General features: G+C 33.4%; 1 protein-coding gene across 1 annotated transcript in view; it reads right to left on the bottom strand.

The window, feature by feature from the left end:
• Positions 1–15627, bottom strand: part of CSMD3 (CUB and Sushi multiple domains 3) — a 1253935-nt gene that overhangs the window by 314870 nt on the left and 923438 nt on the right. Inside the window, exons 25-26 of the mRNA XM_044245069.1 lie at positions 5286–5477; positions 586–712 (exon numbers count right to left, since the gene is read on the bottom strand). Of these exons, the coding sequence (XP_044101004.1) occupies positions 586–712; positions 5286–5477 (319 nt within the window). The remainder of the gene's footprint in view (positions 1–585; positions 713–5285; positions 5478–15627) is intronic.

The raw sequence follows: 15627 nt of genomic DNA, 5'->3' as shown, positions 1-15627 counted from the left end.
CCTTGGAAACCTGAAGGCTGTTGTTTTAGGAGGTGATGGTTCTCCCTTCATCTAGGGGTCGATAATGTGAAAAATTGTGGCCACCTAATTAAACGCAAAAGGAAACAGAAATCAAACAAGGCTAAAGAGGTAGAGAGCTGATGCTCCAGAGATATGTCTAAAGCCAGGAAAAACGGAATATTACTGAATTCCTTTCTATGATTATTTCTTCCAAATGTTCATGAGGCTGAACTTAGAACAGTGACCACCACAACTTTTTATCCTTATCAAAATGGTGGACTTAGCATCTTGATTCATCAAGAATTGAAAGATTAAAGTCTCAAAGAAGCATAAAAATATTCTTAATCTCTGTGGTCTATTATAACTATAAAAATCTTCCCTCTAGGGATTATATGAGCTACCACATTGACCCATAAATCAATAAATCATGCTTCTGAATATTTTTCATACTTAAACCGACGAAAACCACATTTTTCTTTCCCAAGGCTAAAAATATTGAAAAACCTTAATGCTTGATATTGTATATTGAGGCTGATCAGAATTTTCAGATTCCCCAGTAATTTTAAGAAAATGAAATCCATTTACCTGACAATGTTTCCTGGATCTACCTCAATCATCCACATGCAACGCAGATTATTGTCATATGGAAAGGGATAGCCAGGAGATAAGATTCTTCCTGATGATTCTCCTTTAAAACGACCTCCACATTCAGCTATAAAAAAATAATAATACATTAAGTCATAATTTAATGCCAATCTTTGCAAAACCAATCAATGAATTTCTCAAAAATATATTTTTTTCACCTTAAGGAAAATAAGAATTGATCATCCCTCACCTTAAAACAAAACATCTGTATATACTTTTTCAGATTAATGTATTGGTTGAAGCAAAAGTATACTATACAATAAAACAATAAAGTCTCAAGTTAGATCACATAAAAGATAGTAAAATTAACCTAATTAGAGAATTTAAAGAAAGGACACACTCAAGAACTCTGATTTTAGTATTCAAAGATTTTAAGATGTGTTGTTAAATAATGATAACTTAAAAAGGGAAAACAGATGGCAAGTTGCTCACTGCGCCTTGATTGCGGTCTGAATAATTCATCATCTTGCTACCCCACCTCTGAGAAAAACTAATCTTTACTGCAGTCCCTCAGGCCCTCTAAATTTCATTGTCCTTTTATTCCCCTTTAAATCACTCTAAACTCTTTCCCTTTTAACCTCCCAAAAGTCAAAGTGGCATTTTTATTAGATTTCTCACTTCAGTAAAATCTAGTTTAGTTTTGATTTAATGGGTCCCTAAATTTTATAAAACTCATCAAATTAAAAATGTTAAGAATTGTCATACAATATAATTTTTTTAAATCTCTTGGAAGATTTCCTTTCCATTTTGAGGCTATTTAATACATTGAGAAGTCTGTAGAGGTTTTACTTCAATATACAGATAAGCCAGAAGGAGCTGTCTGTATTGGAGATGAGAGAAACTGAGTATTGCAGTTAGTATATTGTGCTACATCTCTAACCCTTGAAACAAGCATAACACTGTAACACATAACACATTTGAAAATTATGCAGATTATTGGATTAAAAAACAAGCCCTCAAAACAAAAACATTTAACTTTGTGCTTAAATATTTGAAGGTACTTCCGTATTTGTTTTTCTTGTTTTCCTCACTGTTTCTATCTTACTCACATTCAATGGCTGAATTAAGCTTCTTGGGTTTATTTTGTTTTGTTTTGTTTTTATGATTGGAGCAAAGATAGTCAATGACAAACTTTAAGCATTTGGAAGAGACCTAATAACTGAAAGCAATGGTTCAAATAGCCGGCTCTATTCATATGGGTAAATTTATTTCAAAGATTTGTACGTATTATATTTCACATTAGTTTTATGTGTCAACTTGGCTACGCTGTAGTACCCAGTTATTTTATCAAACACTCGTGTAGATATTGATGTGAAAGTATTTTATAGATGAGGTTAACATCTATGATCAGTTGAGTTTAACAAGTTATCCTTTGATAATGTGAGTAGCCCTCATCTCGTCAGTTGGAAGGCTGTAAGAACAAAAACTGAGTTTCCCAAGACAAAAGGAAATTCTTCAAAACTGCAGCATTGAAATCTGCTGAACTTCCAGCCTTTTGACTTTCCCTGTGGATTTTGAACTTGTCAGCTCCCACAACTACATGAGTCAATTCCTTAAAATAAATAAATCTCTTGATAGATGATGGATAGATAGATAGATAGATAGACAGATAATTTTAGATATTTTACTGATTCTATTTCACTGGAGAATGCTGGCTGATATACACTTATAATAGAGGAGAAGCAACTTTATTTTGTACTGCAACATTAATTTAATTTATAATAACAAGTTTGTTATTTTTAACATAAATAAGAAGATACCAGTATTTAAGATGTTATCACTTACTTAGATTTTTCTCATTTTTAACAAAAATTTTGTAGATAACTTTGCACCTTGTAACTATTTTAATTCATTTTATGTCATTTCTTTATAGTTTATCACTATATGGCATACATATACTATGAGAACAGATTTGATATTCATTCATACAGACTAACTTTTAATCAATTAAAAATCACACCGAAGTTTTGTGTACTGTGTTGTATCTTGAATTTAAACATAGTTCTTTTTATCCATATTTCTTTTATACAAATTTTACTTGGTGTTTTGACTTCAAATGAGCCAGTGAGATATGCCATAACACTAGAGTTCATATTCTAACAGAAGTTTTATATTAAAAATGAAATAGTATTTAAAGAAGGTATGTAGGTTAAATTCTTCTGGCTATGGTGTTTCAAAAAATATTTGTTTGATCCCTGTATAAGCTTCAGAAACACAATTACCTAGAAATGATCCATCTAAACAAAGAAAAAGTTTCTTATGTGAGACAGGCAAATACATAGGCATAATAGATATTTAAGGTTAGTGAGCACAGAAAATTATGCTCTTAGGCCAGGTGGTGAAGCTATTAATTGTTGCCAGTAGAGAACAGCATCTAAAATAGAATTTCATCTTCTGTCATCATGGAAATCATCAGCATGACACACCATGCATCCAACTGTTTTCAGCTGTTACTCCTGATCATCCATCATTAAAAAAAAAGAAAAAAAAAAAGTTTACCCTTCTCATGAAATCTTGAGCAGTTATCAAGTCAGTAAGTTTTTTAAAGTTTTTTCTTTTTTTTTTTTTTAAGATATATTTATTTATTTTATTGCTGGATGAAGAGCAGAAGGAGAGGGGGAGAGAAACTCTAAGCAGAATCCATGCTGAGTGTGAAGCCCAAGGTGGGGGCTGGATCTCAAGACCCTAAGACCACAACCTGAGCCAAAACCAAGAGTAGGATACTTAGCCAACTATGTAATACAGGCATCCTCTCTGACTTGGGGGATTTGTAAATATAAAGTCCATTGATTTATTATGAACAGAACTAAAATCTTCAGATCAAAAACCAAATATCATTTTGTTTACACAAAATATATTAAAAAAGAAGAATGTCTTTAGCTTGGTTCAATATATATAGAAAATACATGTGTTTTAATATATTTGGTTTGTGATCTTAATTTTAAGGACAGCATGGAAAATCAGTATTTACAATTTATACTATAGTGCAACTGTAATTTTTAATGGTTTTCTGAGTATATTACATAGTCACATCAAAGAATACAATCTCAGAGAAAATTAATCAGTGCCTTATTTTTCTCATAACTAATGCTAGTGGGCTAGCTGTTGGTCATATTCCAGAATCCCAAGCTTTGTTAATTTATGTTGGTTATTATTATAGATATTAGCCTCATAATCTATCCAAAATCCGATGCCATATGAAAAGAAAGGCCTATGATTAAATTTTGGTTAGATAAAAACATGTTTGCTTCCTATGTAAATCAATGTTTCAAGAAACCAACAGAGGCCTTGTGACATCAAACATCCCATGTAATTAGATGCAAGGCCTTTAATGACTGGAATTTCACTTTTTTCTACTTGCATTCTAGTAGGTTTTAATGGAGATTCCTATGTCAATCATATCAACTAACAAAGAAATTTTTAAGGGTTAAGTTTCTAAACTCATCAATTTACATACATTAAATATGTGCAGTATTTATTTATTTATTTATTTATTTATTTTAAAGATTATTTATTTATTTATTTGAGAGAGAGAGACAGTGAGACAGAGCATGAGCGAGGAGAAGGTCAGAGAGCGAAGCAGACTCCCCATGGAGCTGGGAGCCTGATGTGGGACTCGATCCCGGGACTCCAGGATCACGCCCTGAGCCAAAGGCAGTCGTCCAACCAACTGCGCCACCCAGGCGTCCCTGTGCAGTATTTAGATATTAGTTATACCTTAATAAAATGGTTACCTTTTTTTTTTTAAGTGTTGATCAATTTTATTTATATGGGCCTGATGCAGAATGGATTTGTGCCTCCACAAATATCATCAAGAAACAAAAATGGCTAAAGAGTAGCTACATGTTTGTTCCCTATTAAGGAGTCAATGTTTTGTTAAAATATTTCCTTTTGCTGGTTTCTCTCAAGCCAGACACCTATTTATCTTTGCAGCAGGAAGAAAGCAAAATTCAAAAACCAGAAAACAAAAACAAAACAACAAAAAAATCCCACCCAAAACTGGCATCTTTATCAACACTTTTCTATACACCCTCTTACCCACAACTACAAGTCATTCATTTATTGATCTGTAATTTGGTAATACTCCAGCTGTGCAATGAGATCATGATCCATTCTCTAGCACCGTAGAGGCAATATATCTGATGTCACTTGCTTCTTCTTTTGAAATTGGTTAATTTCGTTATGCTGCATACACCTCAGAAAAGCTTACGCACTTCTTAGATTTTTGAAAAAGTATTTTTGAAGTTATTGAGAACAGTTCATTGTTTTTAAATCTATCCTGACACCAGGACATGTGATATGTTTATTAAAACAAATCCAATCAGTGTGATTCAGTAAATGTGTACAATAAGTCTTAATATATACTTGCAGAGAGTTAAATTTTATATCAAGATAGAAGAATTGGAACGACTCCATACATTTCATCCATGTTCTACAAAAAATGTACTTATCAAAGAACTTACCAAAAAGACCCTTTCACTTTCCATTAATTCCTCTGACAAATTTGAGCTAGGAGTTTGTTAACTTCATGATTTTAGTTATGAGTTGTGGGTGGACAGATGAGATCCTTTGAAAAGGTACAGCATATTTGGACAACACCTCCACAGAAATAATTATGAAGATATAAAAGAGGATCCTACCAATACAGGAAGGCAGAGGATAGTCCCATGCCCTTCTTTCCCCCGTCATGCACTTGAGAAGGCTACTGCCATGGAGAGTGTAGCCTGGATTGCATCCATAAATAATAGTGCTACCAGCAAAGTGACCTTGGTCACTGATCTTGTATCCAAATTGTGGAATGCCAGGATCCTCACAATGTGAAAGTTCAAAACCTGTGATAAGAATACAAAATTATTAAAGGCAACATTTAACAGGAAGATTTAAAATTGCACCAACAGCCTTCTTCTGTTGTCTTTAATATAATTATATACTTTTCCCTAATTGTATTACTCTTATAATATTTAATTCTGATAGTATTTGACAGTCATAAAAAGTTTTTTCTTAAAAATTAGAATTTGTTGTAATTTTATAGATTGATTGATTGTAATTTTAAATTTTGCACCTATGTCAAGATAACTGTACCATGGTTTGTTATAGCACTAAGTTTCTGGCTTACCTCGAGTGAATTATGGCTCATAATTAATTCTAACCAAAGTGTCTTCTAGGATTATACCATCAAAATTAAAATCCAAACAAAACATGTGAAATTATAACTGTCCAGTTAACAGGTATGTCCATTGCAAATATAGCTGTAGATTGCTTTACTTTGATAGCGCTGGAAGGAAATGATAGTCCCATACTGAAAATACAGTTTTTCAAGAGGTAATATAATAATAGTATTCAGCTTAAAGAACTCTGGATTTTTATATTCTGCTCTCTCCACAATATATAGCTTAACCTACCTACTAGAGGTAGGAATTTACATTTCAAAGGTTGAAATGAGAACTCAGGATCCTTTCCATCCCATCTCCAAGCTTCAAGGGTCTTTCTCCCTCCTTTTAGGAGAGGAGAGGAAGTTGACTTCCTTAAGCTAAACAAGTCCATTTTTCTTCATCCCTTGTCGCTGGAAACTCATAGATTTTTCCATCTGATTTCCATCATGTTATTACAGGGGTGAGGACTGGGTCAAAAGAGTGGGGGACAGCCTGCTATTATTATTACATTTTAAAATTATAATTGTTACTGTCTCTAGACCCAGAAGGCACTGTGTGCATATGCAGAATAAAGTCAATAAGAACAAATATCAAAAACTTAACAGTAATGGCACAATTCATTATTAAGAATCTGAAAGAACTAGAAAAGGATACTTCATGATTTAAACCAAGCATGATAGTAGTAATCAAAATCTAGACTCCTTAGCTATGGCAGGCTCATCTTTTTTTTTTTTTTTTTTTTTTTTAAGATTTTATTTATTTATTTGAGAGAGAGAGAATGCATAGGAAGGGGAGGAGGGTCAGAAGGAGAGAGAGAAGCAGCCTCCCTGCTGAGCAGAGAGCCACTTGGGGAGGGATCCCAGGACCCTGGGATCATTATCTGAACTGAAGTCAGACACTTAAGCTACTGAACCACCCAGGTGCCCCTGAAGTTCTTGTCTTTATACACTCGTCTCACAAAGTGTATTAATGTAAGATAAATAATAAAATGAATGTACCAAAGATAATTAGGTGCAATTTACACTAGTTATAGCTTCTGAGACTTGAGAGCTATAAATAATATTCTAGAGAGCTTCATGAGCTTGCAAAATTTGTGATTTCAAGACAAATGATGTTGTAGAAAAAGAAAATTTTATGTGTGCAAATTATATAATGTGTTCATATTATAAACAAAAAAATTTGCATCTCTTTTATAAGCACAGATCTGTGACCAAATTAATCTAGATTTGAACTAGAAAACAAAAAAGCATGTATTAGTTCACATGTCAAATCGTGAATTTGCCTCACTGACTTCCTAGAATGTCAAAACAGATATTAAATCATTAAAACTTGCACATCTCAAAGCACTGAATATATGATAATTTCAGTATATTGAGGGATACATCACCTCTCAGAGAACATAAGAAGCCCCTTCTACTCTTTTCTTTGGGGTCTTAGCCATTTTTTTCTCCTGAAAACTTAGAGAATTACTTAGCACATTTTCATTATTTTACAAACGTTTGCTTCTTTTCTTTGTTTTTCCATAGAGTGAAATCATTTCCTTTCCCCCCTCTTTTCCACAATGCCTTCCCAGCACAAATCTTGGCACATAGAGGGTGTTTAATAATTTTTGTGAATAAATGGGAATTTCAGAGGCAATTATCTTGAGGAGACAACTGAAAAAGAAAACTAAAATAATGCTGATGAGAAACTGAAGTTTATAAAACAATTTTTAAAAATCTCTAGGAATTTCCTGTACAGATCAATCTGTGACAGTTTCATTTGAGTGAAAATATGTTCAAATAAAGCAAATGGGGACGCTTGGGTGGCTCAGTGGGTTAAGCCTCTGCCTTCAGCTCAGGTCATGATCCCAGGGTCCTGGGAGCCCCAGGCTCTCTGCTCAGCAGGGAGCCTGCTTCCCCCCTTCCCTTCTGCCTGCCTCTCTGCCTACTTGTGATCTCTGTCTGTCATATAAATAAATAAAATCTTTTTTTTTTAAAGGCAAATGTAAACAGCTTCAGAAACAGAGCCAAACAAGAAGTTAGAAGTCATAACTCAAATTGTGACACATATGAGATATAAAGGATCCATGGTCAAGCAAGTCAGTCTTTCAAATACAGAAGCAGAAATGGCAGAAGTAGTAACTCTAAATTTTGAGGACACATTATTTTACATGGATCTGCATACTTAATACTACATTTAAAGTGTCCTTGCTCAAAAGTTACAAGTTTGCATGCCTTCTACCAGACATAACATTTCATTTATCATTCAAAATGCACCCACTTCTGAGTTTTACCATATCATTTATCAAAATAAAAATTGAAATCAAGCTCCCTTTTCAAGGTTTATTACCAAATTCATCCTTCTTTAATTTGAATGTTCTGTAAATGTGGTTGGCAATTGCCGGTGATGAGGTAAAATGGAGAAATTCTTTGTAAATTAAGATAATTTATAATACTTTGCATTGTAGATGAAAATGCACGAGGACAATAGTATATAAGCTACAAAGCACAACATAATTTAGTCCAATTTGGTAGAATTATTGTTGCTTATTCATAAATATTCAGATCTGTCTTATCTTTATGGAAACATTCAGCTGCCAGTCTTTTCACTGAAAAGCTCAAATACTTGAAACTGACAATTACATAAAGATGTGTATGAAAAATCCTATATACTATAAATATTCACCATTCCTCATGAAATTTGATACTCTGGTGAAATGAAGTTAGTAGAGCACAAAATGAACTGAAAGTCCCCATTACCTAAATCCTTTTGACTTAATGAATGACTTTTACACTGAGATTTAATTCCTTTCCTGCCACCATTAGTATAAGGATTTCTTATTTATTTTTAAGTCATTATTTGAAACCCATACAAGAATACCAAGAATAACATAACAACTTCTTCATCTGGCTCTATCAGAATCTGGTAAGTGGCTTCAGATTAATATTAATATTATCTCAGATTAATATTCATATTAATTGATCATATTCACATATTCTTATTGAGAAATAAATATGATAAAACAAGTTAAAGCTCCGTTTTTCCCTTCTCAGTCCTTCTCTGATTTTTCCCCTACCAAGAGCTAGCAAATATTCTAAATTAGTATATTATTTTCACACCTTTTTAACATTTTTATCACACATCTATATACCTATAAATAATACCTAGTATATTTTGCATTTATACGTTTTAAAAATTTTTATTTAACAGAGGGAGAGAACGAGAGAGAAAGAGAGAGAGCACGTGGGCATGTGAGCACGAGGAGGGGAAGGGACAGAGGGATAGTGACAAGCAGTCTATCTGCTGAGCAGGGAGCCTGGCTCTGGGGCTCCATCCCAGGACCCTGAGATCACAATCTGAGCCAAAGTCAGATGCTTAATCATCCAAGCCACCCAGGTACCCCACAAGGATTTATACATTTTATAAATTATACAATTATTTTCAAATTTCTTCTGAAGCTTTATTTATTGCCCAGTATTGTATTTTAACCTTTACAAACACACACATCACACACATAAACATTTTATTCATTTTCACTACTCTGTGGTATTTCATTAGAAACATACTCCAAAATTGACTTATTTATTTTTCAACTGATGAGCATTTACACTGTTTCCAATTATTCCATGCTACAAAAAGGCTATACTTTTTGGTTTCCTTTTGCACATGTTACAAACATCACTATCCCATGTAGGGTTCCAGAGTTCATTTTGTCTTAAGATTCCATCAAAATCTTCTAATCTGCTTTTTAACTTCTGCCTTGGCCTACAAATGATGAATAGTTCAATTCCTACTCAACATAATTTCTGTGCAATTTGTTTATGAGCAATAACTATGTATTCACATGGGGTAATGTCACATAGTCAGCAGAACAGTAATCCAATAAGGCAGATGGCTTAGCAATATAAATATTTGAAAACTCAATCTTTGAATGTAGGTGAGCAAGTCTGATGGAACTTAAAAGAGATATTTATATGCTTTTTTAAAAAAAATTCAGTTAAAATGTAAATATGTACTTAATATTGTAAAAGTTACATTTTAGAGAATTTAATGGTGAATGAAGATGTATTAGGTATATAGACTAAAAGTAAGAACTTTCAAATTGTTAAACAAAAAGTAAATAGGTTGTTAATAAGGGAACTGAGAAAGCATGTTGGCTAAATACAGTAAAGGGTCATATCCTTTCTGAAACTAAAAACATTAATTAAGGTTTAAATAATAATGCAAGGAAACTTAGAGATTAATCTATCATCATCTTAATCTCTATTGAATTTGGTCGATTTGACTTAGAATATTTAGTAAAATAATCTACAAGAATTATATTTAATGTTCGATTATTAAATTCTACTTAGGCTGTGAATCTTGTGAGAAAAAGTCTCATTTTAGAATTCTTTCTATTTAAATGAAGATGTACACAAAATAGAATGTCAACTTTGCCACTTTAAAATTTGAAAGCAGGAAATAAAAAAAATAAAATTCACAAGCAGGAAATTTGTCCACAGTCATGCACAACAGTTGTGATAATCCTTTTTGATTCAGACATAATAAAGAATATAAAAGGAATAAAAAGGAGAAAATATTAAAATACTACACATTCCTTTTTTTCCTCACTGGCCAAACTAATAATAATAATAATAATAAAGGCACACACTTATTCCTCGCTAGTGAAACTCTATGACATGTATCAAACTTAGAAACCACAAACTTTATAAGAATAGTTTAAGAAGACAATCCCTGCAGGTTTCAGTATATAGATGTAAAACATTTAAACAAGCAAAAGTTGGTGGAAATGACTGATATGCACTTCCAACTGGAGGAACAGGAGATATGGTAAATAATTTTTAAAAAAAATGTTAATGCTCTAAATCCCATTTATAAACCTCTGAGTAGAAAGCATTACTCATAGGCTTTCCTATATTTTAATTTGTTGGGCATGAAAAAGTGAGGGATATTTTTAAATGACTAGTTTGTGTCTTACGCATCATGTATTTGTACATCATTCTGGGTTAGTGACATTCAGCTTTGCCTGAACATTAATTTTTAACCATCAGTCATTGGGTACAAGGCCAAACTGTATAGTTGGTTCATTCTAGATACATCTAGGAATGGAATTTTACTAGATATTGCCAAATTACTCTTCTAGGTTACTTTACCAACCTGCATTCCCCAAAGTTAAAAGAGTTTCATGTTCTTCAAATTGCCATCAGCATTTAGCATTGTAGGACATTTTAATTTTTACTAATGTCATGAATATTAATATTATTAAAGCAGAGGTTCTTTCTAAACAAGTATTATTTTTCTCAGAGTTCTTATTTTGATGTTCCATAATTTATTTCTGCTTAGAAAGAGAGGACCTCACCTTCAATGATACAAATCTAACAACAACAATAACAAAAATAACCCAACTGTAATAACATATTATTTTCAGTTTAATTTTCTCAATTTCTATTAAACATTTTTTGTTTGTTTGATTACTGCCTACCTGAGGCTACTTTTGTGTGAAATTTTCTTTTCATTTTCTTATTTATTTATAGAATTCCTTTCTGTAGAGTTTATATTTTCCTGTTACATATATGGTAAATATTTCCTCAAAATGTCTCATCTTTCTACTCTGTTTATGGTGTTTTTTGCTACAGAAACATTTAAAAAATACATGATGACTGGCACTGGGTCAGGCGAATAGAAGCCACTTAGACATTTTGAATTGCTAAGATTCCATACATTAGAAATAGGTCCATCTTTATTCTTATGGTATTGAGGGAAAATACAAGAAATGCAGACAGTGTAAAGGTCAGAGGACCACTGCTGGCTTTCAGGACATCCTGGACTTCAGGGAAGATGCTACCATATAAAACCACCTGCCCGCATCACAATTCCACCTGCTGCACCATAGACCTTAATGGCTTCTCCATCCACTCCACCTCTAGGCTCTCACAGGGCTGCCTTTAATTGGCAGAATCTAAGTAGAGGTCTTCCTGGTCAGAGTATGGGAAATACAGTTGCCAGGTTGCTAGTCTCTACACTTCAGGGAAGTGCTTAGAAGGGCAGAGATGTTACTGACTACAGATGGGTTTTTGCTTGTGTATCTTGTTTTAGAAATCATACTCCAACTTAAAGACATAGCTGTTCTAGGCCACACTTTTTTTTTTTCCTATCTATTTTATTTTATTTATTTTTGTAAAGACTTTATTTATTTATTTGAGAGAAAGAGATAGCGAGAGAGAGCACGGTAGAGGAAGGGAGAAGGAGAAGCATCATTAAAGCGGGGCTCATCCCAGGATCCAGGATCATGAACTGAGCTGAAGGTCAGACACAATCGACTGAGCCACCCAGGAGCCCCTTTTTCCTCAATATTTTAATGTTTTCATACTCACATATAAGTCTTCAATCTCTGGAAAGTAATTTTTATGTAAGGAGTATACTAGTAGGTCTTTAGATGTTTAAGTTCAAAACTTACAAAGCTTTTGGGATGTCCAAGTTATAAAAATGACAGTGACCATTTTGTTATTCTATTATGAAGAACTAATATTGTCTATGTAAATGACAAATAATGAAGAAATATTTCTCCAATATTTTAGCTAGAATACCTTATATTACATAATGCAGCATTAGTTAGCATTTCCTTTATTACCTGGTTAATTTCAAGTTTTAAGAGTGAGAAAAATGCCAAATGCATCTGTTAAGTGTTTATGGGACATAGACCCACCTAGGCTAACTTTGTTGCTCTCTTGTAATTTACTTATTCTCTACTTACATTTGCATTAAAATACATCCAAAGAATAAAGTTAGAGCCAATAAATCACCTGATTATTTTTCATTATTAACACTGCCAACAACACACCAGTAATTATATTTAAGAGTTTAAATAAGGATAATTTATTATATATTTATAAGGTTAGTACACAAGAAAAGGTATCACAAGTTAGTTAATGCCCATCATTAATTTGAATATAAAGTTTGAAATTGGCATGTTTCATGTGGATTAATGAATCATTTCAAGCAACAAAACTGGAAGGCTAAAAGTGTCCAAATATAGCTGAACTTTTCCCTTGGGACAATGAACATTTCTCCAATGAGCTTTTTAGTAAATTAAATGTACAGAGGTAATAACAAGAGGCCTAGAGATAGCATCTACTGGCTGGGCATCATGGACATTTACCAGATCAGTTTTTGAGAAGACAATTCTATAATCCATCAAAAAGTTATGATTTAGCTCTGTAATGGATGGTTGCTTAAAATACCCAACTACTTTCTATTGAATAAAAGTGGGAGAACTACAAATGAGTAGAACTAAAAGAATCTGCAACGAAGCATAACTTCAAGACATAAAGTTTAAAGACTACACAAACAACATAAAATACACGAGGTCTAAGTTACCCTCTGATTCTAAGTTTGGCCAATAAGAAAACATTCTGATTCTCAGGCATAAAATGATGAAAGTGTCTTTGGAATGAATTGCATTTACTTTTTAAAATATTTGTTTTTACACTTACATCAACAATAAAAAAATGATAAATCCATGGAAATTCAAATATAAAACACCTCAAACTTGGATTGAAGATAATATAGTATGGTGATTAAGAGGCAGAGCCCTTCAGTTCAATTTCTGTATCTGTACTTAATAGGTTTGTGATCTTGGGCAAGTCATAACTCTTTTGTGCTTCATTTTCCTCTTCTTCTAACTGGGAATAATAGTACCTTCCTCATACGGTTATATCTTATACCTGGTAGAGAGTAGATAAATGTTAGCTGTTATTTTTAACTCTACTATGTAAAGATACACTGGTGTGAAAGATTTCTCTGTATCTTTTAGGTGAAATCCAACCCCTTACTATAGCCCACCTCGCCGCTGCCTAGTTTCCACTTTTTCATTTTGTCCCATTCTCCTTGCTCATTCAGTTCTCGCTGCATAACTCAAACTCAGGTCTCTCTTGAGCCTTTGTACTTGATGATCTATCTGTCTGGCACCCTCTCCCCACAGATCTGTCTGTGGTTGTCCTTTCTTATAATTCCAATATCAACTCAAGTAATAACCTCTTCTGAGATGGAGTCCCAGAACCAACTAACTACAGTAGCCCCATCTTCTATACTATCTCTCCAATTGGCCAGTTAGAAATTATGTCTAAATGAAGTTCTCTTATCCTTTGTTCTTGTCTTTCTTCTGTGTCTTGTCCCACTAAAATGGCATTTCTACAACTTAATCTTCAGTGAGAGATTCAGTGAAAGACATTGGATTTACAGCCACCTTCTTGAAATGTGGATTGAGGGGCTGAAGAAGTCTGGTCAGGTTATCCTATCAGGTTTTGCTGAGTTCTATTGCAGAGTGAACCAGAACGGAGTGGTGCTTTAAGAAGGATACTAAAGGGTGCCCAGATGGCTCAGTTAGTAAGTTTCTCCCTCTGACCTTCTGCCTTCTCATGCTATCTCTCACTCTCTCTCTCAAATAAATAAATACAATCTTTAAAAAAAAAAAAATAAAGAAAGAAAGGATACTATAATGATATCTTAATTTCTGATCTGTTCTTCCAAGTTTAGAAGCAGATGGTAATTTTCTCTCCCTTGACTCCCCCACTACCTCTAGGAAATGCAGCTATGCCTTTAGGGGTCACAGGGAAATTGTCAACTAATTTGTATTAAAAAAAAAACCACCTTATCTATCTTTATTTGGGGTGAGTTTCAGATTTCTCCAGGGCAAGAGTATTTGATAGCTGTTAATTTGAGAAGAATGGAAGAATGACCTGACTCACGGAGGGAGTTAATTCTGAGAGGCTGTGTAGTGGGATTGATACCCTAATTGTAGTCAAGGTCTGACCAAGTTTATCATGCCATTTTACTTTCAACCAGTGTAGCTATCTAGGCTCCAGTTATTCTAATCAAACTAGGTAGAGTGGACTGGAAACTTATCTGGGAGAAAGATAGCCCCAGAAAAGCTAAAAAGTATTATTCTTGACAACTCTTAATGTTGTGTTTTTATGTTATGTTTATCTTAATGGGTTATGACTGAAGAGATTCAATTTGCCTTAGAAAAATAAAGGAATGAGAGAGTTTCTCCTCTCAAGTATGATGTAGCATTTCACAAGTATATATATAATTTATTTATTGATGAAGAAGAGTGAAAGAAGCTCACTGTCTTCTTAGTGTAGTAGAGCTGAAATTATTAATAATGAGTAAACCAAACACTTTTCCTTTTTAAACACCCAAGAGTCCAGGCTTCCATAATTCCATTAATTGCAGAGGCATATATTGATGCAACATCTATGGATTTATTACTTGTTTTGGAATAACTGTTACAGCTATACATTGTAGTAGACACTGTAAGTTGTATTCTCAGTATCTTTTCTCTTCTTCCCCACAAACAACCTGATTTTGTTCCCAGCAGTAAAAGAATCATATCAGGCTGTATAGCATGGTGGTCTAATACTGAGTGATTATTTAGTTTACTAAATAATTCATTTCCCAGCCTTTCTTGCCAGGAAATCCAGGTATAATGATAGAGCTCAGTTTAGGACAGGGAGAGATAAGAGAATGTCTGACACAGATTTTGCATTTCTGGTAAAGGAGGCATTTGCTGTTGGCACTACCTGTTCCCTCTTTCTCCCTGCCTTGACTATGCCTGGAGTTAAAATAGCCATTTTATGACCATATCACAGACATTAGAACAAAAAAAGGAACACATTAGGGATGCTAAAGCAGAGAGATAGGGGCAGGATCCTTGTTCCCTAGGTTGGAGAGTTGAATCAAGAAACTACTTACCTGTTGTTCATCTTCCGTCTTATAGGAGAAAAATAAATCCTGGTTATTTAAGCTATGGTTAGGTTTTCTTTTTCTTTTTTAGATTTTTATTTAT

Source organism: Neovison vison, chromosome 4 (assembly GCF_020171115.1).
Source record: "Neovison vison isolate M4711 chromosome 4, ASM_NN_V1, whole genome shotgun sequence".
In the NCBI taxonomy this organism is placed as follows: Eukaryota; Metazoa; Chordata; class Mammalia; order Carnivora; family Mustelidae; genus Neogale; species Neogale vison.
The sequence above is the reverse complement of the archived record's forward strand: the minus strand, read 5'-3'. Positions and strand labels throughout refer to the sequence as shown.